General features: G+C 50.1%; 1 protein-coding gene across 1 annotated transcript in view; it reads left to right on the top strand.

Annotated features, from left to right (window-relative positions):
• The window catches only part of DNAH10 (dynein axonemal heavy chain 10), a 158,671-nt gene extending 146,776 nt beyond the window's left edge, over positions 1 to 11,895 (top strand). The window contains exons 69-79 of the mRNA XM_024977691.2: positions 1,324 to 1,507; positions 2,303 to 2,503; positions 3,536 to 3,745; positions 3,879 to 3,974; positions 5,042 to 5,213; positions 6,547 to 6,678; positions 6,853 to 7,064; positions 7,157 to 7,324; positions 8,980 to 9,160; positions 10,649 to 10,794; positions 11,494 to 11,895. Of these exons, the coding sequence (XP_024833459.1) occupies positions 1,324 to 1,507; positions 2,303 to 2,503; positions 3,536 to 3,745; positions 3,879 to 3,974; positions 5,042 to 5,213; positions 6,547 to 6,678; positions 6,853 to 7,064; positions 7,157 to 7,324; positions 8,980 to 9,160; positions 10,649 to 10,794; positions 11,494 to 11,640 (1,849 nt within the window). The 3' untranslated portion in view covers positions 11,641 to 11,895. The remainder of the gene's footprint in view (positions 1 to 1,323; positions 1,508 to 2,302; positions 2,504 to 3,535; positions 3,746 to 3,878; positions 3,975 to 5,041; positions 5,214 to 6,546; positions 6,679 to 6,852; positions 7,065 to 7,156; positions 7,325 to 8,979; positions 9,161 to 10,648; positions 10,795 to 11,493) is intronic.
• Positions 11,896 to 12,438: the final 543 nt, after the last annotated feature.

Genomic DNA, 12,438 nt, shown 5'->3' with positions numbered 1-12,438 from the left:
TGGCATAGTCAATAAAGCAGAAATAGATGTTTTTCTGGAACTCTCTTGCTTTTTCCATGATCCAGCAGATGTTGGCAATTTGATCTCTGGTTCCTCTGCCTTTTCTAAAACCAGCTTGAACGTCACGAAGTTCATGGTTCACTTATTGCTGAAGCATGGCTTGGAGAATTTTGAGCATTACATTACTAGCATGTGAGATAAGTGCAATTAATTATAAGAGTATAATATCTAATATATTAATATATAATATAAATAATATATATTTTAATAATACATAGTTGTATTTAACTCAAATATTGAAATCTTAACATGTCGTTAGTGGAGATATTTTGAATTTTTTTGGTATCAAGGCTTTAAACTCATACAGCACAATACACCACATCTCAGTTTGAACTAGCCACACTTCAAGGCCTCAATAGCCACACATGCCTGATGGTTACCACATTGGAAGCTCTGGAATCAAGCGCAAAGCTGGATGGGTAACTTAGGGTATGTGTGTACTCAGTCACTTCAATTATGTCTGATTCTTTGTGACCTTATGGACTGTAGCCCGCCAGGCTCCTCTGTCCATGGGATTTCCCAGGCAAGAATACTGGAGTGGGTTGCCATGCCTTCCTTCAAGGCATCTTCCTGACCCAGGGATTGAACCCGAGTCTCTTAAATCACCTGCATTGCCAGGAGGGTTCTTTACCACTGGCGCCACCTGGGAAACCTGTGACAAACTCAAATCTGCCTCTGTGGCTGGCAGGTGATGGAAATGAGTGAACAAGACTGCACAGGGACAGGGGCAAACTGGAGCGGTCAAGTCCTGGCCAGGAGCCCCTTAACCTCTGCTGACTGATGCCAGGTGGTGGTGGGGACCCAGATCTCTGACTCTTCAAAGCAAACTAGAAATTTGGATTTCTACACAAAATCTCCCAATCTTTATGTGCTGGCAACTAATTTTTTAAAAATCTTGATATATTGGCCATTCAGGACATGCCTGTGAAGCTGCTGGTGTGGGACTTCTGGGTTCAGTGCCCAGGGCACATCCACCTGGAAGGCTGGCCTGTCACGAGGCACCCAGCTCAGAGCAGGTCTCCTGAACCCAGCCGGGATGTATCGGGCTATGCAGAGAGGTCCCTGTGATCCAGGAGCTGATCATCCAGTGAGTGAGATGTGTGTGAACACTGGATACCTAACAAGGAAGGCTGAGCAAAGAATGACAACAGAGGAGTAGTCAGAGATTCTGGATGCTGGCAGGCAGAGTGCTGGCCACACTGGCCGGTCCCTGCCCAGAGCTATCCTCCCAGGAGCGTTTTCCAGTTGTGTTTCTTTCCCTAGGTACGTGCAGCCCCCGATGATCAGCTTTGAAGCCATCTTTGAGCAGAGCACACCCAACTCGCCCATCGTGTTCATCCTGAGCCCTGGCTCGGACCCTGCCAGTGACCTTATGAAACTAGCCGAACGCAGTGGTTTTGGAGGGAACCGCCTCAAATTCCTTGCCATGGGTCAAGGTCAAGAAAAGGTAGATTGTTGTTGGAAGCAACAAGCCCTAAACGTGCTTGAGGTGCCTGGAATGAATTCGCGAATGCCTGGCTTTAAGCCAAGAGTGCCACCCACACACCAGCACCACGCCTTTCCGGTCTAAGGAGCAGGAATCAAATGTCACAGCGATGATGACAATGTGAACAGTAGTTAGTTCTAGAGCTGACCTTCAGAGATCACCTGGGCTTGCGCTGTATGTTGGAAACAGTATGTTCTGCTATTTCCAAAGCACTTTCTTTTAAAAAATAATTAATTAATTAGGCTGTGCTGGGTCTTAGTTGCAGCATGCAGGATCTTTGGTTGTGGTATGTGGGATCTAGTTCCCTGACCAGGGCTCAGATCTGGGCCTCCTATATTGGGAGCTTGGAGTCTTAGCCACTGGACCACCAGGAAGTCCCTCCAAATCTGGTCATCATCGCATCTGGTGATCATCTCCCTCAGCCCTTGCAGCAGCCCTATTTTGGATCATGCTGTCACTGGTGGCTGCCGGTGGCCAGGCCACCCTGTCAAGGGGCAGGTGCCACTGTGTCTGAGGTTGGAGCTCTGGGTGCCGAGGGAGGCCAGTGAGTGCAGCCCAGTGAACCCGGGTGACCCTGGAGGAATGCTCAAGGGTTGTATCTTCAGAGGCTCCCTCTGCAGCTCTGGGACCACCGGCTCCTTTGTATCTTCTGCTGCAGTGGCCAGCAGGTTATGGGGGCTTGGGGAGTGTCTGGGAGAGCACGGGGTGGTGCAGCCTTGGGACACCAACACTTCCCTTCTGTCTCCGTCAGAGCAGGTGGCCCTGCAGCTGCTGGAGACGGCGGTGGCTCGTGGGCAGTGGCTGATGCTGCAGAACTGCCATCTCTTGGTCAAGTGGCTGAAGGATCTGGAGAAGTCCCTGGAGAGGATCACCAAGCCCCACCCTGATTTCCGCTTGTGGCTCACCACAGACCCCACCAAGGGCTTCCCCATTGGGATCCTGCAGAAGTCCTTGAAGGTCTGGCTGTAGGATAAACAGACGCACCCATGGCTCAGTTCCTCAGTTCACCTCCCAGTTTTGCTACCTGTGTGTGTGTGTGGTGTGTGTAGGAGAGAGCTGGGACCCCTTGCACCCCTCTTCCCCAATTCCATCTCTCTCTTCAGAGATAAGCACTGTCCAGAATAAGGTGATGATCACTGGGTGACAGTGATGATTCCCAGGCCTGTCTTTATCCCTTCTGCATGTCCCCAAAGCATGTGTGGGTTAGTTTTCACAGACTTCACATTTATTAAACCTCCTATTTTATCTCTCATGATTGGCCCACCCACAGCCCACAGAACTTGAGTGCTTGTTTCAAGGGGTTTACAGGCCCTGTTTAACTTAGTCTCCGGGGACATTCTGGGGAAAGGTTTTGTCATCTCTCTCTGCCTCTGGGACAGGTAGAGGAAAAATGTACCTCCTTCTGTTTTACATTTGAGGATCCCATGAATCAGAAAGAGGTTTAAAGAGCCTTCCTGGGGTCATTTGATGAGTTAGGGCAGAGCTGGAACAACATCTAGGTTGGGGTGTGTGTGTGTGTGTGTGTGTGTGTGTGTGTGTGTGTGTGTCTGGGCTGGGTCTTCGCTGTTGTGTACGGGCTTCTCTTGTGGAGTGCGTGCTCAGTCCCTTCAATCGTGTCTGACTCTTTGCAACCCCATGGACTGTAGCCCGCCAGGCACCTCTGTCCGTGGGATTCTCCAGGCAAGAATACTGGAGTGGGTTACCATTTCCGCATGGGGTTAATTGACCCGTGGCATGTGGGATCTTAGTTCCCCAACCAGGGATCAAACCCTTGTCCCCTGAATTGGAAGGTGGATTCTTAACCACTGGGCACCAGGAAAGTCCCCAATATCTAGGTTTTTTTTTTTTTTAACTAATTCGCCTGGGTCCTTGACTTTCACTGTTAGGGAAACAGGGAAGACGCCCCGTTAGGATGGAGAGAAGGCCATTCTTCAGAGCCCGGCTCCTGGGTCTGGGGTCTCCATCCCCATCTGTCTCCCCTCCTGACAGGTTGTCACTGAGCCACCCAATGGGCTGAAACTCAACATGAGAGCCACGTACTTCAAGATCTCTCCTGAAATGCTGGACCAATGCCCACACCCTGCTTTCAAGTCCCTGGTCTACGTGCTGGCATTCTTCCACGCAGTGGTGCAGGAGAGGAGAAAGTTTGGGAAGATCGGCTGGAACGTGTACTATGATTTCAACGAGTCTGACTTCCAGGTGAAGATGCGGCTGCTGCCTCCGCCCGGGGACACTCCTCTCTCAGTGGTTCCTGCCCGTGTTTTCAGAAAATGGTCAGAGCCTGGCTGGCTGTGGGTTTGTGGATACCCAGGCATGTTCCTCCTCTTTTAAGGTCTGCATGGAAATTCTGAACACATACTTGACAAAAGCCTTCCAGCAGCATGACCCTCGGATCCCATGGGGTAGCCTCAAGTACCTCATCGGAGAGGTAGGAGCATCCTGGGGACCCTCTGCACCTCTCCACTCCCCCCACCCCCACTGGGGCGGGCTGGGCTATGGCCTGGCACCCCTGGTCCATGGCCTCTGAGCCCTCTGGGACTCCCTTCTTTGAAAAAAAAAAAAAAGATATTTGTTTTTGGCTGTGCTGAGTGTTGTTGCTGCTTGGGCTTTCTCTAGTTGCGGAGAGTGGGGGTACTCTTCAGTGCAGTGCATGGGCTTCTCATTGAGGCGGCTTCTCCTGCTGTGGAGCACAGGCTCTGGGTACACGGTTTTCAGTAGTTACGGCTCCTGGGCTCTAGAGCACAAGCTCAGTAGTTGTGGCACACGGGACTTAGTTGTTCCATAGCATGTGGGGTCTTCCCAGACCAGGGATTGGACCTGTGTCTCCGCTTTGGCAGGCGGATCCTTTATCACTGAGCCACCCGGGAAAGCCCTGGGACTCTTCTCTTGCTCCTGCTGCCCATCAGTCAAAGGCCCCTGCGTCCCTATGATATACCTCCATTCATCACTCCATTATTACTCATTCTAAGTGAGCAGGCTTCACCTGGGGGCCCTGGACTTATTGTCCTGGGGACTCATGTTCCCCACCTAGGATGCTTCAGGCACATCACTGGAGCCCAGCTCCTGTTCAGCTGGCCTGGAGGTCCACTCTGGAGGCCACGACCTTATACAGTGTTTGTGGGAAAGCTTCCCCGGTAGCCTGCACGTGGCTCAAACAGAGACCTCACCATTCCAGAGACAAAAGGGGCTGCTGGCTTCCTGCGTTGTTTTGTTGCTTATTTGCTGTGTTTTGGGGAGTTTGGCCAATTGCACACTGGCTCCCAGCATTTCACAAGAACTGCTGTCACCTTGGGCTCTGCGAGTCTGCACACTAGCCCTCTGGTATATGACAGCCCAAAGGCACTGTGGGTAAGTACGGTTGGAGCTGTACGGTGGCCAGACAGCAGGAGTCTCACTGAGGGTGCATCTGGCCTTGACCTTGGGCTATGTGCTGGGACCTTAGGGTTCACCCTGGAGGTCTGGGTTCCCACCGGCTCTCACTCTTTTTACCGTCAGGTTATGTACGGAGGACGGGCCATCGACAGCTTTGACCGGCGTATCCTAACCATCTACATGGATGAGTACCTGGGAGACTTCCTCTTCGATACTTTCCAGCCATTCCACTTCTTCTGGAACAAGGAAGTGGACTACAAGATCCCCCCGGGGGATGTCAAGGAAAAATTTGTTGGTGAGATTTCTCAGTCATTAGAAAGTATGCTAAATATTTTATCCTAAGGGAGCCCATGCATTTCAGATGTTCTGATTTCTGCGGTTGGCTTGATGGTTCTTCTGACCCCTCCACTGTTGGGGTTCCTTGTCAGGTCGGGGGTGTTTTCTTCTGCTTTTTAGAGGGAGCGCAGCAGGCCCTTCCTAGCCTAAGACCTGATGGAGTTAGTTCAGACTTCCTGTCCTGGAATGATGGTACATATATCAGATTCTCCACTGAAGGGCAGAGTGGCCCCTGGGAAACTCACAGAGCCATTTTCTTTTCTTTTTAATTTTTTTTAAATTTAATTTTATATTTGAAAACAAAGCAGTTTATTATACTCAAATACATACATATTTGTATATATCCCCTAGATATATACTGATAAGGGAAGGAGATCAAAGATATATATACGTGTGTGTTAGTCGCTCAGTACTGTCCATTCTTTGCGACCCCGTGGACTGTAGCCTGCCAGGCTCCTCTGTCCATGGAATTCTCCAGGCAAGAATACTGGAGGGGGTTGCCATTCCCTTTTCCAGGGGATCTTCCCGACTCAGGGATTGAACCTGGGTCTCCTGAACTGTGGGCAGATTCTTTACCATCTGAGCCACCAGGAAAGCTTAGAGTTTATATAAACTTTTGAAGAATACATCTGAATAACCCAGTTTATTATAATTCATATATTTATTGTTAGAATATATCTAATGATCCTAAATGTTCTTTTTAATATAGTTTATATTTTTTTGTTTAAGAAATTTTATTCATCTATTTGGCTGCATCAGGTCTTAGTCACGGAATGTGGGATCTTCATTGTTTCATGCAAGATCTTTTGTTGGGGTGCATGGGCTCAGTAGTTGAGGCACATGGGCTTAGTTGCTCCATAGCACAGGGGATGTGAGTTCCCTGACCAGGGATTGAACCTGCATCCCCTGCATTGGAAGGCAGATTCTTAACTACTGGATCACCAGGGAAGTCCCCTCACTGGGTCATTTTCATAAAAGCTGTGCATAGAGGGAATTCCCTGGTGGTCCAGTGGTGAGGACTCTGGGCTTTCACTGCTGTGGGCCTGGGTGTGATCCTTGATTGGAGAATTAGGATCCTGCAAGGCATGGCAAAAAAAAAAAAAAAAAATAGATGCACCCAGAGCTGGCTTGGATGTGGTAGTGTTGAATTCTTATTTTAAAAGCATGTACCCCTTTAAGAAGTGGAAAGTAATATAACGTGTCTGGGGAGGTTAAGGCTGTGGGTCTTCAGAAATTGGGGGCTGGGGGGTCGACATGGAGGTGTAACCGCTGCATGTTCTCTCCATTTACAGAAGCCATTGAGGCCCTTCCGCTGGCCAACACGCCTGAAGTGTTTGGTCTTCACCCCAATGCTGAGATTGGATATTACACTCAGGCGGCTCGAGACATGTGGGCTCACCTATTGGAGCTGCAGCCCCAGACAGGTAAAGTCCCCTGCAGACAACTGTGCTCCTGGGGGACTGAGGGCGTTGGTCCAAAGTGTGCTGCTTTGGTTTCTGGTAGTTTCCACATTGCTGGTGCCTTTCATCGAAGGCGCTGGATACCCTGGTCCCATGCTCAGGTGCCTTGCTGTCTCTAAAAACGTGTCCTGGTTTCAGGGGAATCCAGCGCTGGCATCAGCAGAGATGATTACATTGGCCAGGTGGCCAAGGACATAGAAAACAAGATGCCCAAAATCTTTGACTTGGACCTGGTCAGGAAGCACCTTGGGCAGAGCATCTCCCCAACCTCGGTGGTCCTCCTGCAGGAGCTGGAACGCTTCAACAAGCTCGTCATACGGATGACCAGGTCCCTGGCTGAACTTCAGAGGGTAAGCCCCAGTACTCAAGTGCAGATTCCTGCCCAGGTGGAGTGCCTGGTCTTCCCCTAGTCTTGCCTGCTTGCTCTTGATTCTGTCAACAGGCCTTGGCCGGAGAAGTTGGGATGAGCAGTGAATTAGATGACGTAGCCAGGTCTCTTTTTCTTGGGCAAATCCCTAACATCTGGAGAAAGCTTGCCCCTGACACCTTAAAGTCCCTTGGAAACTGGATGCTCTACTTCCTGCGGAGGTTCAACCAGTACACGACATGGGTGAGTGAGGGCAGTGGTCTGCTTGCTGCTTCAAGGCTTGGCTGGGACTCCCTCAAACCACCTCCCGACTTCTCCCATCCCTGGTAGTACCTCTGTCCGGAGCTGATTAGGTGCTCTGGAAATGGTCCGTGACTCTGCAGGCATATCTGTATTCCCCCCCCCCCCCCATTTCTTTCTTTCTTTTAAAGACTCTGAAGCATACTATGCACAACTTGTTCACCTAAGAGTCTGTCTTGGCAATTGTTCCATCTAAGTATTACACTGAGATCTCTCTAGGCAATTCCAGCTCACAGATATCCTGTATCCTTTCCCCAGTGGACATTTAGGTGGTTACCATTGGAGTTTTTTTTTAAGTCCACTTTAAAAATTTGGCTGCACTGGGTCTTAGTTGCAGCATGTGGGATCTAGTTCCCTGACCAGCGATGGAACCTGGGCCCCTTGTGTTGGGAGTGTAGTCTTAGCCTCTGGGCCACCAGGGAAGTCCCTGTCTTTTTTTATCTGTTTGTTTTTGGTTTTGCTAGTACAAACAACATTCTGTTGCATGTGACTTTGGAGACTCATATGAGTATATTCCTTGTGTACAATGCAAGGATTGGATCCGGGTGTGTGCGTTTTAAATTCTGACAGCTCTTGTCAGTTTCCTAGAGAACTTGACACCACAGTGTACAAGAAGGATCATTTCCTTGCCTCTCTGCCACATGGTGTGTTCTCAATATTTTGGGCCTTTTTCTTCTTCATATGTAAAAAATAATATCCAAGATTTTGGATGTGCATTCCTTTAATTATGGTGAGGCCGAATGTCTTTGACCTGTTTACAGACCTCGCGTGTTTTTCTGTGACTTGACTTTTTGTATTTGGATTTAATTCTTACCAAGTTTTCCACCTTTTAAAATTGATTTTTAAGAGCTCTTTGACTTCCCTGGTGGCTCAGATAGTAAAGCGTCTGCCTACAATGCAGGAGACCCGGGTTCAATCCTTGGGTCGGGAAGATCTCCTGGAGAAGGAAATGGCAACCCACTCCAGTATCTTGCCTGGAAAATCCCATGGATGGAGGAGTCTGGTAGGCTACAGTCCATGGGGTCGCAAAGAGTCAGACACGACTGAGCGACTTCACTTTCCTTTCCCTTTTTGTACATCAAGGAGATTTACCCTTTTTCTCTGCTGGAGTTGCAGATACCTCCCCAGCTTGCCTCAAGCTTGTTGATTTTGTGTATTTTTTTTCATAGGAGAGTTTTACATTTTAATGTAGTCAAATAGACCAGTCTTTTCTTTCATGGCTTCTGAGTTTTGTATTCCCCACTCCATGATTCTGAAAACATTCGCTGGAGATCTCATTTGGTACTTTTGTGGTTTATTTATTTATTCATTTTTGTTTTGTTTTTGGCTGTGCCACAGCATATAGGATCCTAGTTCCCTGACCAGGGATTGAACCCTCGACCCCTGCAGTAAGAATGCAGAGTCTCAGTGTGGTTTATTGTTTATATTTAAGTCTTTGCTCCACCTGGAGTTTGGCCATCCAGCTTGTTCTTCCCAATGGGCCAACAGCTACCCCAACACCATCTTTCTCCCTCTAAGGTGAACTGCCTCTCTCATCAGCCGTGACCCTGGCATTTGATGGCAGCCCCAGGCTCCCACCTGACCGCCTCCCTTTCCAGGTCACCGAGAGCGAGCCCAGTGTGATGTGGCTCTCAGGGCTGCACATCCCAGAATCCTACCTCACGGCCCTGGTGCAGGCCACCTGCCGGAGGAACGGCTGGCCACTGGACCGATCCACTCTGTTCACCCAGGTGACCAAGTTCCAGGACGCAGACGAAGTGAATGAGCGGGCAGGACAAGGTATGGCCAGCTCCCTGTAGACTCACAGTCTCTCCTGTAAGGTCTCCCTTCTGGAGCTGAAGGCGTGAGCACAGCGTGGGCCCGGATGGGCCAGGAAGTGTTTGAAGGTCAGACTGCTGCAAACACTGGCTGTGTCTGTGCACTGTCCGCATGGGCCCTGGCATCTCTGAGGGTGTGTCTGGATGCTTCTTGTCCGGTTTTTCCTTTGAGATGCGGGCTGATGTCAGGGGAGAGCTGAGCCACATTCGCCCTGCTTGTCTATGGGAAATGGGCTCCTAGGGTTAGAGTGTGAGCTTTCAAAGAACTAGATCACCAGGTGGCTTCCCAGAACCATGAGAACCCGGGGGCATGGAAGCCAGGGAGTGGGATAGGCGAGGTGCGGACCAATTGTGCTGTAACTTCAAGTCCCTTAGACACTGGCTACAGTCTGCAAACTACAGCTGGAAACTGCTATTTCTTGGGGGAGTCATGTCTTAGAACAGTGGTCCCCAACCTCTGGGATCTATTTCTGATGATCTGAGGCAGAGTTGATGTAGAAATAAAGTGCACAAGACATGCAATGCACTTGAATCATCCTGAAACCATCACCCCAAACATCGCCTCTGACTCCCAGTCCGTGGAAAAATTGTCTTCCACGAAACTGGTCCCTAATGCCAAAAAGGTTGGGGACTGCTGTCTTGGAGTGAAGTGCAAGCACAAAAGCCCTCTTGATCTATTGATAGCTCGGGGAGCAGGGATTTATAGTGAACATTCAGGAATGTTCCATCCCCATTGTAGAAGCCCCAGAGAGGTCTCAAAGGGACTGGCGGTGCTGGGGCCTCCACCCTCTCTGGGCCAAGTGGCCGCCCTATTCTCCGCTCCTGGGCAAGTATGCACTGTTCTCCTCCCCGAGACCGCTTCCTCTGTGAGGCTTCAGCTCCCTGCTTTCCTGTCACTTTGGCTCTGGGGGGACTCGGAATTGCTCTGGTGCCAGCTGACTCTGGGGGCCCCAGGCCGCTAAGTCTGGGGTGCCAAATCGCTGGGGAGAGACACCCACCCCTCCTCCATGGCACGGTGGCCATAGGGAGGGTCATGGGGTCTCCAGGGCATTGGATCTGGGCTGTTCCTCTACAAAGGGAAAGTGGGCCAGTTAGAAGTGGTGGCCATGTCTTTTGGGAACAGTCATGGGCTGTGTCTGGGGAAGGAGAATCGGTTAGTTACCTTTTTGTTTACTGATATGCACATCCCCTAAGAGCCATACAGCAGAATTATACGTCCCCCTGCCTGAGTCCAGGGTTTCCCGCATGGCTCAGTGGTAAAGAATCCACCTGCTAATGCAGGAGACTCGAGTTCTATCCCTGGGTTGGAGGAGGAAATGGCAACCCACTCCAGTATTCTTGCCTGGGAAATCCCATGGACAGAGGAGCCTGAGGGGTTGCAAAAGAGGCAGACACGACTGAGGGACTAAGCAACAATGCCTAAGCCTGGCTGTCTTCCTTGTGCCTCTAGGATGCTTTGTCTCAGGACTGTATCTAGAAGGCGCTGACTGGGACATAGAAAAAGGATGTCTTATCAAGAGCAAACCCAAGGTGCTGGTGGTTGACCTGCCCATCCTGAAGATCATCCCCATTGAAGCCCATCGCCTCAAGCTGCAGGTGAAATGCTGATGCCCACCCCAGTTCTCCTCTTCTGGTCTCCTCTGACTAGAGTTAGACACCAGGCGGTTTCCAGCAGTCTTGCTTTTTAGCACAGGAGCCCTTCACCTTTCAGGGCTGGGGGAAGCCCTTGAGCCCGTCCTCAGGAAATGCACTCCTGCGCATGAGTGTGTGCAGAGCCTTCCTCAGGGGGGCATGGGTTCAAGCTCGGATGCGGTGGTCCAGGCCTGCTTCAGGAGTGACTTCTCCCTTCTTGTGAAATTCTGTGGGCACTGCTTGGATCTGGAGTTACATTCGCTGTGGACAGCAGGTGCCTCCTGCCCTGCCGCCTACCCGCTTTTCATGGGTGTTTGCAGAGCCTGGGCGTGCCTCATGGGCTTGGTGGGAAGCCTTCTGGTTCCTTAGCTCTTTGATGAGCCTTCGCCCTCCCACCCACCCTCTGGGACTAGCGCTGCCTTCTGCAGGCTCAGCTGGTCAAGAATCCTCCTGCAATATGGGACACCTGGGTTTGATCCCTGGGTTGAGACAATCCCCTGGAGAAGGGAATGGCTACCCACTCCAGTATTCTGGCCTGGAAAATTCTATGGACTGTATGTATAGTCCACATATATAGTCCATGGGGTCATAAAGAGTCAGACACAACCACGCAGCTTTCAATTTCACTTTCGATTCTGCCCTCACACCCTTTTTCCTGTGCAGAACACCTTCCGGACGCCTGTCTACACCACCTCCACCAGAAGGAATGCCATGGGGGTCGGCTTGGTTTTTGAAGCCGATCTCTTTACCACGAAGCACATTTCTCACTGGGTCCTGCAAGGGGTGTGCCTCACCCTGAATTCTGATTAACCCTCTGGCTGAAGAAACAGCAATGGATTCTAAGTCTGTGGTCAGTGGTGGATATGCTGGAGTTAGGGAAGACTAGATCGTCTGCTGTCACTTCTTGGGACTGCTGGAGGAAGGAGGGGGATTGACACTGCTTTTTCCTTTCATTTGAAATCCATTTTCATCTTTTTCCATATAAGTTAACCTGAATGGTTTTTTCAAAAAAATTTTTTAAGGAGTCTATGTATTCAAAAAGTAAAATAAAAAAGAGCCTTTTAAGATGTGTCAAATTTTCTTTCCCTTTTCAGACAGAAATCTCTTTCCCTTCTCAACAAAATTGGCTGGCATGTCAATGGCACAAGTGAGAATTCTAATGTAAATTTGTCAAAGGTGTTTTTTTTTTGGTTTTTAGTATTTTCTTAAGTCATTTATTTGGCTGTGCCAGGTCTTAGTTGCAGTATGCAGGATCTTTAGTTTCAGTATGTGGGATTTAGTTCTCTGACGAGGGATTGAACCCCAGCCCCCTGCATTGGGAGCAGGGAGGTTTAGCCACTGAACCACCAGGGAAGTCCCCCAAAGGTGGTTTTCTGATAATCCAGGTCTGTTTCAGCAGCTGCCTCTTTGGGGCAAGCGCTGTGTGCTAGGGTGTGGGGTACAAGGCAGGGGCTGCCCCATGGGGTCAGCAGGGGCCCCTTCCCTGGGCTGATGATGCCGAGGAGGAGCAGAGGTGGACAGAATCACCCAGGGCCTCTCCCTTCCACAAGTCTCCAGCCCAGTTCTTGTGGTGCAGACCTGCCAGCAGGTGGGTTAAGACAGTGGGTC

Source organism: Bos taurus, chromosome 17 (assembly GCF_002263795.3).
Source record: "Bos taurus isolate L1 Dominette 01449 registration number 42190680 breed Hereford chromosome 17, ARS-UCD2.0, whole genome shotgun sequence".
Lineage (NCBI taxonomy): Eukaryota > Metazoa > Chordata > Mammalia > Artiodactyla > Bovidae > Bos > Bos taurus.
Note: the sequence above shows the minus strand (reverse complement) of the source record. Positions and strands in the feature narration are given on the sequence as shown.